The 21,766-nt window shown below is 46.9% G+C and overlaps 1 protein-coding gene across 2 annotated transcripts in view; it reads left to right on the plus strand.

Moving 5' to 3' along the window:
* NDUFS1 (NADH:ubiquinone oxidoreductase core subunit S1) overlaps positions 1-21,766 on the plus strand; it is a 568,511-nt gene that overhangs the window by 68,262 nt on the left and 478,483 nt on the right. For both annotated transcript variants that reach the window (XM_085648921.1, XM_085648922.1), the window contains one exon: positions 12,592-12,677. In XM_085648921.1, coding sequence (XP_085505047.1) covers positions 12,596-12,677 — 82 coding nt within the window. In that variant the 5' untranslated portion in view covers positions 12,592-12,595. The remainder of the gene's footprint in view (positions 1-12,591; positions 12,678-21,766) is intronic.

Consider the following 21,766-nt stretch of genomic DNA (forward strand, 5'->3'; position numbering starts at 1 on the left):
CTTACTCCTTAGCTATATCTATATATCAATAATAATCACGGAACTGTAATATGTGAGGTCATAAGCAGTGCATTGCAGAGGAGTAAGTTATAGTTACCTCGGCTAACTATAACTGATGAATTTCACTGGTTTTGTACGAGTGAAATCCGAGTCTATCTATAACTTCCTTGTAACCTTTGTGGTTTTTTCAAGGGAATTTCTAAGGTTTTTTCAACTTTATCTCCTAACTGTAACCACTAACCTTTGACAGTGAGTGTGTGAGTGAGTGCATGAGTGTCTCAGTAGGTATGTGAGTAAGTATGAGAATGTCTGATTGGGTCTATCAGTGGGTGTGTGAGTGTCTGAGTGGGTCTGTGAGTGGGTACAGAGTGGATCTGTGAGTGCGTCAGTAAGTGGAGTGCGTACATGAGTGTTTGATTGGGTCTGCGAGTATGTGCGTAAGTGAGTGGGTCTGTGAGTGCATTAGTGTCTGCGTGGGTCTGTGAGTTGGTGCAGGAGTGTCACATTGGGTCTGTGAATGGGTGCTTGAGTTGATGATTGAGTCTGTGTCTGGGTGCAGAAGTACCTCAGTGGGTTTGTGAGTGGGTGCATGAGTCTTTAGGTGGGTCTGTGAGTGGGTGTTATGTGTACCTCAGTGGGTCTGTCCGTGAGTGCATGAATCTAACTGGGTCTGTGAGTGGGTGCATCAGTGTCTGAGTGGGTCAGTGAGTGAGGGAGTCTTGGTGGGTCTGTGAGTGTATGTGTCTGAGTGTCTCTGAGTGGGTTTGTGAGTCGGTGTATCAGTGAGAGGGTTTGAGTGAGTGTATCAGTGTCTGAGTGGGTGCGTGAGTCTGAGTGGGTCTGTGAGGGAGTGTGTGTGTGTGTGTCTTGGAGTGCTGTTTGTTTTCCCCTCTTCTGCTGTTTTGCCTTTCCTGTTTGTTTTTCTGCCCTCTGTATTGCCTGTTTAGTTAATTTTTCTATCATCTGTTTGGCTTATCCTGCTCTTTTTTTATGCCTTCTGTTTTACTATTTCTGCTCTCTACCCTGATGCCTTTTTCCATTTCTGCCCTTTTTTTTCCTACCCTCTGCCCTGGGGAGGGGGGCAGTGCACCCCCGGGGCCTGGCCTTAACTGAGGAGAGGTCTTGCGTGTACCACTCCTGAGGCTTGAGCCGGGAGTCAGAGGGCGATTGTTGCAGTGCGTTTGTATTATCAGTCTCGTTTTTAATCCTAAAACGGTAATTTTATTTTACACTGTTAAAATACTCTTGTGCTTTTAACTTCATTTTGCTTTGGGGCTATTTTAAAACTGTGATATGTATGGTGCTTTTTAAGACACTTTTAACCTGGCTTTTAAAATCTCAGTATACTCTTAGAAAGCGGCAAGGTTACCTGCCCAGGAGCCTTTTTGGCGGGCCCGCCATCTTGGGTGTAGCATGGGGAGCAGTCTAGCGTCTGACTCCCACACGCTATAATTAGGGCTATGGCGCGAGCGCGCCAGCGGCACGCCAAAGGCGAGCCCATCTGCACCCGTCCGCGCCTGGCCTGTGCCGAGTGCCACAGCCCCTGTGTCAACTGACACAGGTACTCCTTTTCGTATTGTCTACTCGAAACTGGCACTCATGAGCCTAAGGGGGAGAGGGAGGAAACCTAATTGCGAGGGGTGGGCATTTAATACAGAGAAGCTTCCCCAATCGGGGGCATGTGTCTCCTGCAACTCCAGGCTACCAGACCTGCTATTTTTAACACCTTACAAGGATAAAGAGATTGGGCTTGGGCACCGCAAGCCCCAGGCTTTGGCTTGTAAATGTGCACTGGTAAATGCTAGATCCCTGATTAAACACAGTACTGAATGTGCACATTTCATTGAGGATAACAATATCCAGTTGACGTTTATAACTGAGTCCTGGACCGATGATGCCTCAGGCCCGGATCTGTTAAAAGCAACACCGCCAGGTTTTGTGTGCCACGTACTGAACAGGGGTGGGGGAAAAAAAGGGGGAGGTTTGGCTAGAATATACCCCAGCTCTTTCAAGGCAATCTTTCACCCTATAGCCAATGCGGGGTGTGAAGCATTGGCCTTTAATTTTAATATATCGAGCCACCACACTTTCAAAGGCATCTTATTATATAGACCCCCGAACAATAAGCAGACTTTTGTTTCAGCTATTAATCATTTGCTGGAAGACAGTATCTGTCAGAGGTCTTATACAGTCTTGGGAGACTTTAATTATCATTTGGAGGTGCTCCTAACCCTGATACAGCCACTCTTCTAGATATTATGAATAGCGTGGAACTTTCACAACAGGTTATGGATCCCACTCATCTGGCAGGACACACGCTTGACGGCATTTTTTCCAACCACCCCGGCCTGCAAGTCACGGAAGTCAGGCCTTTGATGTGGACTGATCACTCGGCCATCTTGTTTGACCTTGCTAGTCAGGGACACGTCCTAGGGGAGACAAAGAGCAAGAAACATATCGAGTTCCGGCCCTGAAATAGAATGGATACAGGGGAACTCCAAGATCTCCTCTCGGCCTCCCTTACTCCTGCAAATCTAGAAGCAGAGGAAGGGGCCATCTCCTATACGAGTTGGGTTAACTCTGCCTGTAACAGACTTGCTCCATCCAGGAGCATTAGACCCAAGAGACTTACTCCGTCGGCCCCCTGGTTCTCAGAAGAACTGAAACAGGGTAAACCGACTTGTAAACGGCTGGAGCGTCTATGGAGGAAAGGTTACAAGGAATCCGATAAGGTGGCGTATAGGAAAGGCTTAGCAAATTCCAAACAATTATTGTTTGTCACTAAACAAAATTTTTTTGTTAATAAAATTGAGCTTTCTAAAGACTCAGCCAAAGCCCTTTTTAGGTCTCGCCTGGCGAGCGCGAAGCGCTGTCGCCAGCGAGATCTATTGTTGCTGACTTGCCTCGGAAGTGGGACAGGAGATGGGCACGCGCATGGTCTCGGCGGATTTGAGTTGGTGTACGCGCTTACAGCCACGCGGCGTGCACATCTCCTGTCCCCCTTCCCTCGCAAGCCAGCATGCAGTTTCACTTTCGTCCTCACCAGCCTCATGTAATTTTTATTTTAAATGTGCACGCGCGCTCCAAGCGCGGCGCGCTTTAAATATACAACATGCAATTTTTATTTTTTTTAAATGCACACGTGCGCTCCTAGCGCGGCGCACTTTACGTACAGCATGCCCCACTTACCAGCTCTTGTGGGGACTCCGGCTGGTCGTGTGTCTTCAGCAGCTCACTGCAGCACCACGCGGGGCTCCGTCTTGCTCACAGGAGCCCCGTCTGAAACCATGCGGCATTCACGAAGGCGGGGTGGGCTCCCGCAGGACTTCTCCTTTTTTTTTTTTTATTGCCTTGGCTGCTTTGGCGGCCCCCTCCCTGGGCTGCACGATGCAGCACTCATTAAAGTACGGCGGCTTTTGAAGTCCACACACGCCGCCGCCACTGGGCACGAGCCGCAGTCGCAGAACGGGCAAAAAATTCAGTTACAGCGCATGCGCGGGCAGCCCTCGACCTCCCACGTCTCCTCCCCGGCCCGGATATGGAGCTGCTTTCTGGCGGAAGAGGCTCTAGTAACTCCCAGGCTTGTTACTGTAGTGTCTTTAGGTGAGTGCGCGGGGGCGCCTGTGGTGGCTTTTCCCCTTCCATTCTTGGGCCGTGCTCGCACTGCCAGTGAGTGTCCATCGGGCATCATCACACAAGAGTACAGTTTGACAACTTTGCAGACTACCTCTAAATACATTTCAGGTTTACACCTAATGAGCGACAGGTTACTTGTTTACAGGGAGTTGTGGTTTCACTCCATCTGCCTTACTTTATTTGATTTGCATTTAAATGTTTGATCAACTTGTTCTTTATGGAACTGCGCAAATGTGGTGCCTGGCTATTTGGCAATGTGCAGATGGTTTGATTCACTGGGTTTAAAGCACTGGAACGCTGCCATTTAAACGAACACTGCTGAATATAAAGCAGAGTCAGAAATATGCAGATTCAAATCTGCATTCCTTTCATGCGCACATTGCACAGCTCCATGAGGCACGCGCCTTGCACTTCACCTGTCCTATTTCTAGACCACTGACGGGACTATTGGCTTTGAGCCTAAATGTCAACATTGCAGTCTCCACCGCAGAGCTCGAAGACACTTAAAGTCGAACACAATGAAGGAAAAATTAACACCTTCATGTTTTCCACAACGCAGCATATCATCCAAAGACATTTTAATTCCAGCACAACTCTCAACATGCCATTATCTGCTCCTCCACTACTGGCGGGCCCTTCTTGCTCCTTTCACAACATCAAACCTACGCCATCAAGAGAACAAAATGTCTGCCCAATTGATGCACCATCCTCCCTCAATATACCCTCAATATACTTCATCAGTCTATCATCTACTTGTGATTAAAGCGCAGGCTGCTGCTCCCTTGGGGGAAGGATGTGGTGTTAGGGTAGCACTGCCTACTTAGGAACTGGGGGGAACGGGACTCACTTAAAGTCTTGGCGTCGGTTCAGTCAGCATCGTGTGATTCTGGGCAAGCCGCTTAATATCTCCGTGACTCAAATAAAGACCATGACCTTGTGTAATGTAACTGGCGTTCATTTAAAGTGCTCCAGCACCTTCACACATGTTCGCGCCATACAAAACTGCCAAAAGAAACGGTCTGCATTATTCCACTGTGACCAGTCTGTAGATGTCGGCGTAAGAGCAATATTTAGATGAATGCTACCTGTAGCCTCTTTAGCCAGACCTTTAAAGTACATTGTTTTCCATTTAGGCTTTTTTTTTTTTTTTTTTTTTTTTTTTTTAGCAAGACAAATTTAATACTTTTATTGTTACCATTTTCCCTGCAGTTCACTCTAGAGAATATAACATTGCACATGGTAATTCTTTTTGGCATCCTTAACAATTGCACAAAATGAAAAATAAAAACAGCAGAGAATTTAAACATTCAATGAACGCCTCCTGCAGAGGAGAGGCGAGAAAAGCAGCGTCTCTCTGGCTTAACGAAAGGCTTTCACGAAGCCGGGTCCACAATCCGTACCCCGCTCGCTTGGTTCTGTCCCTGGGGGGGCAAGTGGATGCACACTGTCTCCTCTGCCACCAAGACATGCAGGAATGGTGAGGAGAGACAGAGAATAGGATCACCTCGCCCTCTGTGCGCTCCAGAGTCAGATTGCATACGTAAGCTGAACCAGGTCCTGGAAGGATGACACTCTTTGTCACAAGAGGCATTAGCGAAGGAGCCCCAGACTCCACAGACTGGCTATTGGGCTTTTTTTAATGGATTTATCCTTCGTTGCTCAGCAAAACTGTCGCCCAATGAACTTGAGGACAGCCTCACACCTGGTTAGTCGCGGGGAAGTGATGCGGGTGAGAGTGGGGTGTTTACCAGCAGCCTAACACTCAGGAAGATACATTTGCACCATGTTTCTCTTGAAAACCGCACAAATGTCATGACATTTCTGTAAAGACTTCCCAAAATTGGCACAAGTACAGTCCATAACTTTTCACACTATTAAACCTCCCCTGCCAGACTGCCTGAACCCAAATATTCCTTCTTGTAATGAAACAGTTTCCATCTGGATAGCGAAACGCAGCAGCATGGACTGCGGTGCTACGAGTGTCTGCAGTGTGTAAGTGAATTTCCATTACAGGACATGTAGGGGAAATTCCTTTGCAGGGAGTGTGGGTGAATTTCCTTCACTGGAGGTGTGGGTGAATTTCCTTTGCAGGGCGTGTGGGTGAATATCCTTCACAGGATGTGTGGGTGAATGTCCCTGACAGGGCGTATGGGTGAATTTCCTTCACATGGAGTGTGGGTGAATTTCCTTCACAGGGCGTGTGGGTGAATTTCCTTCACAGGGCGTGTGGGTGAATTTCCTTCACAGGGCGTGTGGGTGAATTTCCTTCACAGGGCGTGTGGGTGAATTTTCTTCACAGGGCGTGTGGGTGAATTTCCTTCACAGGGCGTGTGGGTGAATTTCCTTCACAGGGCGTGTGGGTGAATTTCCTTCACAGGGCGTGTGGGTGAATTTCCTTCACAGGGCATGTGGGTGAATTTCCTTCGCAGGACTTGTGGGTGAATTTCCTTCACAGGGCGTGTGGGTGAATTCCCTTCCCAGGACAGCTGCTGTACTCGTTCAGGATGGCTGTGAGCCATACTCCTTCTGTGCTTGTCGGGATCTAGTAATGGAAAGGGAGAGGGCAGCATGCGTTGGTCTGTGAATGACACAAGTCCATAGCTACATGCTGCCAGCCTCATTGGCACAGTGATGTGATAACAAGTTATAATTCTCAAGTGGACCCAAAACTAAAAACCACATCTGCTGACGTGTGACGTGCATTAAACTGAAAGACCTGGGACACCGTGTGGAGTGCGCTGCTGATCAGAATGTACCCTGAGGGTAAAGCGGATTTCTCACTGAAGATTTGAGCACAAGGGCTCATCACCTCGGGTAGAGTTACACCCAGGCATGGTCTGCAGGGAGCAGATCGCTTCGGCTGAGTAGTTGAGAAGTTTGGTCTTAGTGTTGGAGGCTCCAGAAGGAGGAATGGCATGGAGGAGTCACCATGGATGTAACTCTGAGGCCAGTGCTCCAGGGTGAAACACCAGGCCAGGAGTCACAATGTCGCCACTATCACTGAGGGATCCAAGTCATCTCCATTCCATTTAGGCTTTTGACCTGAAAAGCGCATTAAATCTCATTCCAACTTTTTCAGTAAAAAAAAAGCATTTGCAATGTAATAGGTCACGCTTTTGCGAGAGTTTCAGCTATTCGCATTGTAAATGACAATGCCTTTTATTTATGTTTTGAAAACTAGCAAGAGGGGCGTAAACATGCACTCTGTACTTATAGCCTTTGCTTACGAGAAAGCATGGCTGGCAATAACTGCGCCAATTTTACTGCCAGCCTTGCTTCTCGTAAGCAAAGACTATCTGTACAAAGTGCGTGTTTACGCACTGCTTGCAGGTTTTCAAAACACATCAATAAAAGGCATAGGCATTTACAATGCCAATTGCTCAAACTCTTGCAAATGCGAGACCTATTGTATTGCAAATGCTTGTTAAAACTGTTTTGGACCTCTCCTCCCCACGCCCTGTCCGATTGCAACCAAGCGCAGAACTCTGTGAAAAGATCGCATCCTTTTTTTAAAAATAAAGTTGAAGTGATCTTTTCGGCCTTGAACGGTTCTTCGACAGTGGGGAGTGACGAGGGTGATCAGAGGGGGAACTATGCCCCAAAGGTAGACCTCGAAAAATGTGAGGCTCTACCTCTTGACCAAGTACGCGCTCTCCTGGAAACAGCTAGATCTGGATCACCTTATGACCCCTGCCCGGTGTCCATTGCAAAGTCAGTAGCTGTACCTTTGAGTAAAGCTCTGACCCCAGTGTTTAACTCTATGATTGAGACCGGATGTTTTCCCATGCTCTGGAAAAAGGCATCAATCTTACCCCTCCTTAAAAAAACCCAACTTGGATCCATTGGAACCCTCTAACTTCCGCCCTATATCTAGGCTCCAATTACCAGCCAAAATGGTGGAAAAGGCCCTTAATACACAATTGGCGGCCTTTCTTCTCGGATCTCTGACGTTAGATGAAACACAGTATGGTTTCCGAAGTGGCCACAGCACAGAATCGGCACTTCTGAAAACCACGGATGAGATCAGAAGAGCTGTAGATTCGGGAGGAAGGGTAGCCTTGATATTATTAGATCTATCCGCTGCTTTTGACACGGTCCACCATCCATGTTTGTTGGATAGGCTCTGGGAATGCGGACTTCAGGGCAAGGCCTGGAATCTCATAAAATCCTTTCTTGCTGACAGATCCCAGGTGGTTTCCATGGGTGACTTTTGTTCAAGACCGTTTATCTTACCTTGCGGAGTCCCTCAGGGTTCGTCCCTGAGCCCGACCCTGTTTAATATCTGTGTCCTCATTGGCCCCCATTATTAAGACCTTGGGTTTTGACTTAACATCCTACGCAGACGATACCCAAATTGTGGTATCCTTGCAGCCAGGACAGGAGGGCAGCTTGGTAAACAGATTTCATGACTGCATGATGGCTGTGAGTCACTGGATGGCGGAAAACTGCCTAAAGCTGAACTCCGATAAAACAGAAGTCCTAGTGTTTGGAAATGCCCCAAACTTTTGGAATGCGAAATGGTGGCCGGCTAGCATGGGGGGCCTCCCAGTCCCAGTTCAAAAAGTAAACAATTTGGGAGTAATTATAGACGACTAGCTGAATCTGGGAGCCCAATTAAATTCAGTCTCTTCTTCTACGTTGTTTGTTCTGCGGACTGTGAACAAAATTCTGCCTTTCCTGCCGGCTGGAAGCCAGAAAACAGTGGTCTCTGCTTTGGTGATGTCTAGACTCGACTACTGTAACAGTCTCCATTTAAACATCCAGGAACGTTTTCTTAACAAGCTACAAAACGCAGCGGCCAGACTTTTGACCGGGATCCCTAAATTTGCACCTATCTCCAAAGAAATTCAGAAGCTACACTGGCTTCCAGTCAGGAAAAGGATACTCTTCAAAACATTAAGCACTGTTTTTAAGGCTCTTCATGCGACCGGGCCTGACTATTTGCAAAAGCACTTAAAGTGGTATACACCCACTAGAAATCTGCGGTCACTGGGTGCGAAATTGGCATCTATCCCCAAGATAAAAAAGCTCTCATGGGGAGGCCGAAGATTTGTCGTGGGGGCAGCCAAGGCCTGGAATGATCTTCCGGCTCAGCTCAGAAATCTGCCAGATTTGCTGTCCTTCAGAAGGGCATTAAAAACATGGTTATTTGTCCTCTAAACCTGCTCATTCCACAGTCTGCTCTTGGTAATTTAGCATATAGGATTTGGTAACAGCGCCAGGACACCTCAGGGTAACCGTTTGCGTTTTATAAATGTATTAACATAACATAACACCCTCCCCAGCCTGATTTCGGCCCCGGAAGCCCATCCCCTGGCCAAAATGCATTACCAGACCCCTTCCCAGACTGGTTTCAGCTCCGGAGACCCCATCTCTCTTGGCTCGGCCATGTTATACTGGGTGCCTTTGAGCTTTCCCAGTGTGGAATGGGAGCGCAGGGGGAGGCTCAAGGCCCCCGCAGTCCTTGCCAGCTACCCGCCTCCTGCGAGAGCCGGCACTGCTAAAGCACACCGTGAGCTACTGAAAATGCAGCTCACTGTGTGTAAGAGCAATCGTTTCGTCTTTCCCTGCCCGCATGTCTGCGGTCAGGGAAAGATATTAAACCTTCTCTTGCATCAGACGGGAGCACTTTGAGGGCTCCCGTCAGCTGGAACCGGAGTATTTGCTTTTGCGTGGTGGGAACTGTCAGCTCCCACCAAGCAAAAGCAAAGAGCTGTGTCTTGGGGGTTACCACCCCGGGACATAGCAGGAACCAGGCCCTGAGGGGTGGCGATCCACAGGGCCATTAATGGCAGCAGGATGGGAGCCCACCACCCCCCAATTTACTTTTTATACGTGGCCCCATGAGGTGGTGGTCCCCGGGGCCATATGTGGCCCAGGAAGGAGCTCTGCGCAGCCCCTCTCCTATTGTTATCAATGTTTTTTTTGCCAGGAGAGGTGGTGGTTGCCAGGCCGGGGGTTTCACTGGACCCCTCCCCCCCATTAATTGTTATTTACCCCTGGGAGGTGGTGGTCCACGAGGATCAGGTGGTCTGCACAATCCCCCGCCCCCAATTACTCTTTCTTTAGCCCTGGGAAGGTGGTGGTCCCTGTGGCTTAGAGAGCCTCAGGAGGGGGCCCAGTGCGCCCCCTCCTTTATCAATAAAGCCCTGGGGAGGTGGAGGTCACTCAGGCTCAATGAGGGTGCTCCCTCCTAAAAAAAAAAAAAAAAAAAAAAAAAGTTACGTTCAGATTTTACACTCACAAAATCATAGGAATTCAGCATTTATAGCTGGAGTTCTCTCAAGTAACTATAACTTGTGCCTTATGGTAACTATAACACGCCCACTCACCATGCAGTGCTAATTACCCCACATATTACATCACTCATGACCTCTTCTATGACATTATTAATATCACTGCAACATTTGCAGTAAAATTGTTGTTGAGTAAACTGTACATTGCAGGGGTGCGATTTATAGTTACCTTAGAGCACAAGTTATAGTTACTTGAGAGAACTCTCAAAGGAGGCTGGTGGGGGGGGCAGGTCAAACTGCGGACCAGGAGGAGGTGGGGAAATAAGCAAGCAACGACGAGAAAGGCAGGAGGAAGGAACAATGATAGAGAAACAGAAAACAAAAGTACCACAATAGGAGCAAAATCCGCCCATTTGTGTATACAATACCTCTTCATACACTGGTGCAGGCAAGACCTAAAAAAGCCGAAAAGGGATGTAGAGCCTGCCCTTTACTTACCATTGGTTGGCTTGCACTTCGCCATTGGTTCCTTGCCTCTTATTGGTCAGTGACTTCTTGGGCTTCCTGCTTCCTCCTGGACTACCAATTTCTTTCTCTGCAGTGAAGCATTGACCAACTACAGTTTACTGTCTGTGGCCAGTGTAATTCCACTGGTTGCATGCTTGCGAGCTACTTTAAAAAAGTTTTTAATCCAGCACTCCACAAGTGCACATTTATGCTCCCACCTACTTCTGCATTCTTCTGGAGATCATGTTAGAGAAAGAATGTAGTATGTTTTATGGCTACTATTCAGTCAAGCATTTGTTGAGTCCTTTGTGTCTGGTAGTTTTGGACTAAATGCAGCTCTTACTATGCAATGCCTTTTTCAGTGAACTGTGGCTATTTATTGTAGATGTACAGTCAAAATCAACAGCAGTTGATAACTAGCCCCTCGATTTATGTGAAACTCTTTTAGTTTAAAACCGTGTCCTTGAATGTGATTTTTAACTATTAAAGCAGTTTTGTAAGCGCTGACGTAACTTCAGAGCGCTGCCTACGGTATTAATGGTTTTGTAGGTTAGGAGAAGCAAGGAAAACAGTCAATGCTGCCATCTAGTGGTGCCCATAGAAAGAGAAATGCGGAGAGGCAATTATTTTTTATGGAACATGAGTGTAGGCGGTGCTTGGAATAATTGCCTATAGAATTTTCCTTACTTTAGTGCTTAACCCCTTCAGTGCCACGCCCTTTTCCCCCCCTGTGCCGGGCGTTACATTAGCGGGCGGGGTTCATGACGAGATAGTCTCGTCATGGGCACAGCGCAACCGTGCTCCATGACGAGACTATCTCGTCATGGGCACTGAAGAGGTTAATTTGAGCCGGTGGTTGGCAGGGCGCGACCGGAAATTATTTATCCACACCAGACATTTCCCAAGGGAGAGACGGAGAAAAGCACACAAATCAGAAAGACGCCGGAAATGAAGACAGAATATCCGTCAAAATACGGCACCCGGCACTTTTTTCCACACTATCTGGGAGTGCCCTGCGATAGTGAAATATTGGAAATTGGTAATGGATTCAGTGGCAGCCCAGTCCCGCCTGAACCCAAACGCTGCCTTCTAAACATATGGGAGCCCACAGACCTTAACACCACAAGACAGACATGGGCAACCTTAGGAATGATGTTGGCAAAAAAGAATATCGCAAGAGATTGGGGTGCAGCGGCCGCCCCCACGCTCACAGAATGGTGTAAAGACCTGGATATGGCTATGGTAGCTGAAAAGACTGTATATGTATGCAGGGGGTGCCCGAAAAAGTGGATACGACTGTGGAAAGGGTGGAACATATACAGGGGGGAGTTATGCACCTTGCCACTTATACCACAAGACCCAGAAGAAACATTATGAAGGAGATCTCCGTAATATAATACTGTGATTTACATGTGAGGTATTACGTACGTATATGTGACAACACACAGATGACTGAAGTTTACAATCCAACCGGTGGACGTAACAAACACGCTAAATGTAAGAAGGAATGTCTGACTGTCTGTATGATTTATTCATGTGCCGTTTTGTTAGTGTTCTGTTATGGAAAAATAAAAAAATATTTATATAAAAAGGGAGAAAGCAAGAATAGAGAAAGACATGAGTTGAATTTAAGACTACTATCCTTGGTATTCAATGCACTGACGTTTAATTATATCGTCCACGGGCTCCTAAGCAGAGCTACCGGCACTCTTTTTTTTATTTTTTTATTTTATTACAAATTAACCACTGCCTAACTGCCTTCACGTATCACATTTCATGAGGAGAATGTGCAATCGCCGCTCAGCACGGCAAAGAGACAGGCAACCTAGTAGGTCATTGTGCTCCGGCGTCCTATATTGATGACCCTGGCGCTATGCCCAGCACCTCTGTGCAGCGTGCATGTACGTTTTTTCCTATTTTTAGCCATGCTGCATAACACTGACAGTGCTGCTGTGCACCATGACTGAAAGTAAAGAAAATAATAGTGCTATGACACAGTCAACACTGGCGTGGCGCAGTTGTGCTACATGTCTAAAACCCTTCACAAATCCAGAAGATCTTGAATAGGAAAAACCTATTGGCTTTGCCAATGCTTTTTATTTTTTTCTAATTATAGTGCGGATCAAATATATACATCTCTAATCTTATAATAATATCTAGATGTCTATTTTACTCTGGTTTCGCTTGAGCCTCTTTCCTTTTTTATTTCCAGCATCATGCTGCGATTACCGGCTGTCCGCAGGGCCTTGGCAGAGGTTGCACGCTCTTCAAAAGGATGCCATTTCTCCAAAACCAACGGTAAGCATCAGCCTCTTTGCAAAGCGAGAGATTTACTAGGGCATGATTTATGCAGAGAATGTGGAAAACTGCCTTAGTGAAGCCTAATTTAGCTGCATTGCTGCAGCACATCTTGTGAAATAGCTGCATGCATCTCATTAGATTAACACTATCAGGAGAATATGGATAAGTTATCGGGGCCATGATGGAGATTTTAGTGCCATTGTTTTTCTTACAGGAGTACATGAATAGTTTTTGCATAAAAAAGGTTATTTCTGTGTGAACTTGGCAGAAGTGTGTTCATGCACTTTTCTTTCAAATCACTAACGTTTATTTGAACAGATTGTGAGACTTTTCTTCCTCCGTAATGGAGGTCTGACTATAGGCAGGCTGGGGAGAACCCTCAGAGGTGGGAATACATTCCTCTTTATATTTTAATCCTATAGAGCAGGGGGTCACGAAACTTTTCAGTACGAGGGCCACATTGTATTGTCACACATATTCGCAGGCGGAAAAAAATTATTTTTTATAAATGCATGAATACAATATAAATGAATGAATAAGGTTTACTTGGATCGTTTTTAGGTCTCGCCTAGCTATTGCTTTTACGCAATCGCCATGCGAGACTCTAGTAAGAGGGGCGTTTCAAAGTGCTCCCAAAAGTGGATTGCATGGCGAGCACGCGCATAATCACGTGCATCGTGCCGCCATGCAATCCGTTTGGGTCCGCTACCCCGCCTGGAATGCGCTTCCCCGCCCCCGCCACAGCATGCCAAGAGATTGTTTCCAATGCTTGTTCTTTAATGGCTTAATGTCATTTGTCTCTCTGGTTGTTAATAGCTCTTGCGCACTATAATGTTCTGTCATAGCACACTGGCTTTATCTGTTCTGTTTAAATATATAAAAGACTCCTTCCTCCCCTCCAGCTCAATAATTATGCACAACTTGGAAATAATATCTTTATCACAATATGGAGAGTAATTGCAACTTTTACTTCTTTGGTGAAGAGGTATGCTCTCTAATTACACGATGGAGTAGTAGTAAACACCTTTTGCTCAGTCTCCTGAGCGGCAGAAAGTAATTAATTTATGGATGGCACAATGCTTCGATACAAACGTGTAAATAAGTTCACTACTTGGTGCTATATGGTGGAAATATGTTACTGTAAATTATGAACTTGTTGCCGACATCTAGGGTGAGTGATGTGCAAGTCCTAAATTTCCAGCAGGGCCAAATCAAGCGTATCTGTTTCTGAGGACGATCATCTGAGTAAAGTTAACAGATTCACAACACAGAAACGGCACAACTGCCGAAGTCAAGCTACGTAAATGTCGTGCTTCACTGCACAATTATCCTTGCAGACAATCTCCTGCTTAGTTTGTACTGGGGAGGAGCGCCCTCTTGTAGCAGGTTTGTGTAGTGCATGAACACATTTTCTACTCTTCCGAGCAGAATTTAAACACACACACTGGTTGCCTAGAAACCTACTTAACCCCTTCGCTGCTAGGCCTTTTCCCCTCCTGTGCTAAGCCTTTTTTGGGCTATTTGGGGTAGTGCGCGCTTAGGCCCCTGTAACTTTTTGACCACTATTAGGTATCCACGCCAAATTTGCGTCCTTTTCTTCCAACATCATGCGGATTCTAAAGGTACCCAGGGTTTGTGGATTCTCCTAGAGGGTTCCCAGAAATTAGTGAAAATACAGCAAAATTTTGTTTTTTTGTGAAAAATGGGGAAAAGTGGCTGCAAATGAAAGCGTCTGGGTTTTTCTCTGCAAATGATATCAAAAAAGGGTTTGTGGGGCTGAAATCGCAATTTCCCCAGCTTTTAGGGAATGACAGATTTTTGTCAGAAATCCAACATTTTTTACACAGTTTTGATATTTTTCTGGGACATACCCTATTTTTGCTATTTTTTGTGCTTTCAACCTCCTTCCAGATAATGGTAAAAATGGGTAGAAAAGCAATAATGGATCCTGGAAAGCTATACGTTTTTAAAAAGTAGACAAAATTCTGAATTCAGCAAGGGGTCATTTGTGTAGATCCATCAAGGTTTCTTTATAGAAACTAACAGGTAAATATAGGAAAAATAAAAAATTTGTTGAGAAAAGCAGCCTTTTGAGTCAACGTTTTCACCTGTAACTTCTTCGAACTATGACATCTCTTTGAAAGCAATGTACCGTTACATCCGGTGGACCTTCCTGGTTGTGGGGATATATAGGACTTGTAGGTTCACCAAGAGCCCAACGAACCCAGAGTAAAAAACTGAGCAGCATTTTGTAATGGTTTTTTTTTTGTTCCGGGTATATAGCAATTATTGTGGGAAAATATATACATGGAAAAATCGGTATGAAAGACACCTATGTATTTTTGAAATGGGAACAAATTACAGAGTTTAGAAACAGTGCATATTTGGACATTTTCGAAATTGGGAATACTCATACTTGCATGACAATTATTGGTCATTTTTCAAAATGACTTTTTTTTTACACAATGTCTTTCATTTGGAAGGGAGAAATGCATCAAAAATCAATAGGTAATAACAGTTGCTTTACAAATCTGAACTACCCTAAGTCTCCCGATAAAAATGGTACCTCACTTGTGTGGGTAGGCATAGTGCCACGACAGGAAGTGGCTCAAAACCTAAGGTGAACACACCACATTTTCACACTGAAGATTTACACTTTTTTTGCGAAGAGTCTAGCTGTAGTTTTTGAACCCTAGCCCTGCTGGCACCTAGGGAAACCTAGCAAACCTATACATTTTTGAAAACTAGACACCCAGGGGAATCCAGGATGGGGTGACTTGACTGCCTCCCACCATGGTCTGTTACCCAGAATCCCTTGCAAATGTAAAAAATTGACTAAAAAAACAAATTTTCTCCACATTTCTGTGATGGAAAGTTCTGGAATCTGCGTGGATCCACAAATTTCCACCCACTCCGCGTTCCCCAAAGTCCTACGAGAAAAATGGTACCTCACTTGTGCGGGTCCGCATAGTGCCCGCGACAGGAAACGGCGCAAAACGCAACGTGGTCACACCTCAATTTTGCAGTGAAAAATGACCCTTTTTTGGCAAAGTGACGAGCTGTAGTTTTTGAACCCTAGCTCTGCCGGCACCTAGGGAAACCTACCAAACCCACGCATTTCTGAAAACTAGACACCCGGCGGCTTCCAGGGAGGTATGGCTTGCGTGGATCCCCCAACGTTTCCTTACCCAGAATCCCCTGCAAACCTCAATTTTTGCTGAAAAAAACACTTTTCTCACAGATTTTGGGGTGGGAAAGTTGTGGCATCACCGGGCTCACACAAATTTACCACCACCCAGCGTTCCCCCAGGTCTCCCGGTAAAAATGGTGCCTCACTTGTGTGGGAGGCCCAAGTACCCGCGACAGGCAAGGGCCCAAAACGTAGTGAGGCGACATCAAATTGGCCTATCGCAAAACCACCTGGTTTTGCAAGGTGGGTCACTTGGGTTTTTGGCCCGGTGCTCGGCGGCCATCTAGGGAAACCTACCAAACCCACGCATTTCTGAAAACTAGACACCCGGCGGCTTCCAGGGAGGTATGGCTTGCGTGGATCCCCCAACGTTTCCTTACCTAGAATCCCCTGCAAACCTCAATTTTTGCTGAAAAACCCACTTTTTTCACACATTTTTGGGGTGGGAAAGTTGTGGCATCACCGGGCTCACACAAATTTACCACCACCCAGCGTTCCCCCAGGTCTCCCGGTAAAAATGGTGCCTCACTTGTGTAGGAGGCCCAAGTACCCGCGGCAGGCAAGGGCCCAAAACGTAGTGAGGCGACATCAACATTGCCTATCCCAAATGTCGCCTCACTACGTTTTGGGCCCTTGCCTGCCGCGGGTACTTGGGCCTCCCACACAAGTGAGGCACCATTTTTACCGGGGGAACGCTGGGTGGTGGTAAATTTGTGTGAGCCCGGTGATGCCACAAATTTCCCACCCCAAAATGTGTGAAAAAAGTGTTTTTTTCAGCTAAAATTGAGGTTTGCAGGGGATTCTGGGTAAGGAAACGTTGGGGGATCCACGCAAGCCATACCTCCCTGGAAGCCGCCGGGTGTCTAGTTTTCAGAAATGTGTGGGTTTGGTAGGTTTCCCTAGATGGCCGCCGAGCACAGGGTCAAAAACCAAAGTGACCCCCTTGCAAAACCAGGTGGTTTTGCGATAGGCCATTTTGATGTCACCTCACTACGTTTTGGGCCCTTGCCTGCCGCGGGTACTTGGGCCTCCCACACAAGTGAGGCACCATTTTTACCGGGAGACCTGGGGGAACGCTGGGTTGTGGTAAATTTGTGTGAGCCCGGTGATGCCACAACTTTCCCACCCCAAAATGTGTGAAAAAAGTGATTTTTTTTTTCAGCTAAAATTGAGGTTTGCAGGGGATTCTGGGTAAGGAAACGTTGGGGGATCCACGCAAGCCATACCTCCCTGGAAGCCGCCGGGTGTCTAGTTTTCAGAAATGCGTGTGTTTGGTAGGTTTCCCTAGATGGCCGCTGAGCACCGTGCCAAAAACCAAAGTGACCCCCCTTGCAAAACCAGATTAACTATGGTTCCTACAGCGTGAGAATTTTGGAATAAAATTGCAAAGAAAATGTGGCAGACATTTTGAGGTTTGCAGGACATTGGGGATAAAAAAAACTTTTTGAATTCACAAGAGAGACATCACCATGAACTCCCATGGGTTTTCGACAATATCTACAGTTGGTGGGTTATTCTTACATGGAAAGTGTACCTTGGCAGAGAAACTAAAGACAAAGATTGCTGCACAACCATCTATTCCTCAAACACACACACATACTGGTTGGATTTGGCACGAGGGCGAGTCATAGTTCAGTGTATTAAATTTTATTAACTAGAGATTTCACAAAAATGAAATGCACTGTCAATAATTAAATTCACAAAAAACCAAACCAATGACTCGCAGCTCGTGAGCTGTAAAGCCACGTCAAGGCACCAACCACTTTACAGGCCATTCACACACACCTTTCATACGTGATACAAACAAGACCATTCGCACCACCAGGTACAAAAGCAACACAGTACAAAATTCACCAAAAAGGGACAAGGTACACCCTGCTTCAGAAAGACCAATATTACTGCACAGCCATCTAATCCGCAAGCACACACACACACTGGTTGGATTTGGCACGAGGGTGAGTGATGGTTCAGTAGATACAATTGTATTCGCAAGTGATTTCACAAAACATGAAATGCACTGGTAATAATTGAAAGGGCGAGAAACTGAACCATTGACTCACAGCTCGTGAGCTGTAAAGCCACGACAAGGCACCAACCTCTTTACAGGCCATTCATACACCTTTCATACGTGTGAGACATACAAAACCATTCACACCGCCTGCCGCGGGCCCATCACATAACAAAACTCACAACAGCACACAGCGCCATTCAAGGGCCCATCACTTTCACACGCCCACAATCCAGACACAGCAACTACACATGCTGATGGATTGCGTGGAGTGGCACTCAGCTAGCAGTGTGTGTAGTGACCAGCAGAAAGTCACTACTCACACACAGCCAGCCGAGCTCCAGTCCACACGCACCGCTAGCAGAGCGCCAGTCCACACACAGCGCTAGCCGAGCGCCAGTCCAGGCACACCGCCAGCCAAGCGCCAGTCCAGGCACACCGCCAGCCAATCGCCAGTCCAGGCACACCGCCAGCCAATCGCCAGTCCAGGCACACCGGCAGCCAATCGCCAATCCACGCACACCGCCAGCCAAGCTCCAGTCCTTTGACACCTCCAGCCAAGCACCAGTCCGCACACACCACCAGTCCACGCACACCGCCAGCCAAGCACCAGTCCACGCACACCGCCAGCCAAGCACCAGTCCACGCACACCGCCAGCCAAGTACCAGTCCACGCACACCGCCAGCCAAGCACCATTCCACGCACACCGCCAGCCAAGCTCCAGTCCACGCACACCACCAGCCACGCACCAGTCCATGCACACCGCCAGTCCATGCACACCGCCAGTCCACGCTCACCGCCAGCCAAGCACCATTCCACGTACACCACCAACCAAGTGCCAGTCCACACACACCAACAGCCAAGCGCAAGCCTACACACACCGCCATCACATTTAGGATTTTTTTAGAAAAAGATAAAAACACAAACAAATCGCAAATAGATACAAATCTTCGAACAGAAAATCAACATTGAAACAGAATCAAATTATCCAAAGAATACATACCAGGCAGTTCACTTTACCACTCATGAATGCTCCCAATAATTCTTTCGTGTGTGGTACGCTCTAAAACAAGCAGGGAGACACAGTGCAGGATGAGAAGGACAGTCGGGACAGTACATACGACTCTCCTTCCGCGTACCTCTTCGCCAACAGACTCTACATCTCCTACTGGGAAAATCTTTTGAGGGTGTGGGAGGAATGTGATCTGGAAAGTGACGATCTTTCAATCTAACAACATCCTCCACCACTCCAACTCTAGGAACACTTGCCTGTTCCACTACAACAAAGCTGCCTATTACAGACTCCTGAAACTTAGCAAAAGTCATCCGTGACTCAGGGCAAGAATCCTGGAACACAACAAAAGCATTAAACATTGCCAAGTGGAAAAGATGGATAGCCACCTTCTTGTACCAAATGTAAGCCTTACGAAGAGCAGTGTAAGGTTCCAACCTCTGATCTACTCTGTCAACACCACCCATGTGCCTATTATAGTCTAAAATGCACACTGGTTTGCGCGCTTCAGCGACCTGACCCCAAACAGTCACAGGTGCAGTGCTTTCATCATGGATGGTAGTCAGCATGTAGACATCTCTCCTGTCTGAAAACTTCACAGCAAGAAGCTCCTGGCAACGCAACGCACTGCACTGTCCCCGCACAAGCTTTTGACAAACAAGTTCTTTCGGGAAACCTTTACGGTTAGAGCGGATTGTGCCACAAGCAACAGTGTCCACTTTGGCCAATTCCCTGAACAACCGCACACCAGTGTAGAAGTTATCTACCATATAAATGGTGGCCTTTGTTAAAAAATCCTCTACCAACTTCCCAAACAATTTTCTCAGTCACTCCAAAAGTGGACGGACAACCAGGGAGGTTAATCCTAGATTCCTTACCGGTGTACACCCTGAAATTAGACACGTATCCAGTCCTACTGTCACACAGCATATACAGCTTTATTCCATAGCGTGCTCTCTTACTAGGAATGTATTGCCTAAAAACCAAGCGGCCCTTGAACAACACCAAAGACTCATCCACTGCAATTTCTTTCCCAGGGGCATAAATCTCAGAAAATCGATCAACAAAGTGATCAAGGACAGGCCTAATCTTAAAAAGACGGTCACAATCAGGGTGATCTTGTGGCAACGCTAAACCATTATCAACAAAATGTATCATCCGAAGCAGAAGCAAATACCTGTCACGACTCATGACTGCCGGAAAAATAGACGTTGCCATCAAGGGACTGCTAGACCAATATGAAGACATTGATGGCTTCCTTAGCAAGCCCATCAAAAAAGTTAAACCCAAGAACTTCTTCATCTCTTCAACATTTGTGTGAGTCCACCGGGTAGCTCTAGAGTGTGGCTTAAGACTGGCACTGTTGTCCCTCAAAAACTGTTCGGCATACAAATTAGTCTGCTCAACAATATCTGCCAAAAACACATCGTCCATAAACAACTGAAAAAAATTTACCGGCAAAAGGTTTTCAGTATTCACTCTAGACCCTGGAACACCAGTAAACTCTGGCAATGCCGGCTGCACCATGCCAGGGGCAACCCAGAGGTCATCACTTTCAAAGGGAAGCCTTACAGCCCCAGCCTGCAGCCCAGATGCCTCTTGCCGCACTACACCAACGGGAAGCCTTGCAGCCGCAGGCTGCAGCCCAGAAGCCTCTTGCCGCACTACACCAACGGGAAGCCTTGCAGCCCCAGGCTGCAGCCCAGATGCCTCTTGCCGCACTATCGGCACATCAGTCTCCTCTTCTAACACAGGCACTTCATCCGCACTAAGAGTATCTTCATCATCCGATGACTCCATACGGAGAGAAAACTCACTGCCAGAATCGTCCCCTGCCTCCTCTCCCTCAGATGCAGAGTCAGTCTCTGAACCAATATCAGAGGAAGACTCAAACAGCAAACCAACAACCTGCTGAGCAGTAATCCTGCGGCTAGCCATTATACTTACTAAAATTGAAGACTGCACAAACAAGTCAAGAACAACCAACAATGTGCAGACCAAGTAAGTAAAGAAATGTGTACCTTTATCACAATGATCAATGTACTAAAAAACTATAGAATTCAATTACAAGAGACAGCTACACTCACCAGAACCTACTTTGCAGTGACACAGCAAAAACCAACGATATCCAACTAGAAAGAAGAAAAAAAAACAAATTACTCACAAGACCACAAAATACACATCGAGCACAAATGCAAACAGTTTTTGCCAAGGGGTCGCTTCCTCATGCAGAAAAATACATCCCTGGTGTCTAGTGGGCTTTTCTGCCCCCCCTGGGAGCAGAACCGGACAGAAAGACGACCGATCTGCCCCCAGGGGGGGCAGAAAAGTCTTCCCATTATTTATGCCCCAAAGGAAGCGACCCTTCCCCAAGGGGTCGCTTCCTCATGCAGAAAAAATACATCCCTGGTGTCTAGTGGGCTTTTCTGACGGGGGGGCAGAAAAGTCTTCAAATAAATTAGGCCGCCAAGGAAACGACCCTTGCCCAAGGGGTCGCTTCCTAAATAACGAAAAAGACATCCCTGGTGTCTAGTGGGCTTTAGAAACGGGCAGAAAGACGACCGATCTGCCCCCAGGGGGGGCAGAAAAGTCTTCAAATAAATTAGGCTGCCAAGGAAGCTACCCTTGCCCAAGGGGTCGCTTCCTACATAAAGAAAAAGACATCCCTGGTGTCTAGTGGGCTTTTCGGGCAGAAATACGACCGATCTGCCCCCAGGGGGGGCAGAAAAGTCTTCTAAATAATTAGGCTGCAAAGGAAGCGACCCTTGCCCAAGGGGTCGCTTCCTACATAAAGAAAAAGACATCCCTGGTGTCTAGTGGGCTTTTCTGCCCCCCCTGGGGGCAGAAACGGGCAGAAAGACGACCGATCTGCCCC

Source organism: Triturus cristatus, chromosome 3_2 (assembly GCF_964204655.1).
Source record: "Triturus cristatus chromosome 3_2, aTriCri1.1, whole genome shotgun sequence".
In the NCBI taxonomy this organism is placed as follows: Eukaryota; Metazoa; Chordata; class Amphibia; order Caudata; family Salamandridae; genus Triturus; species Triturus cristatus.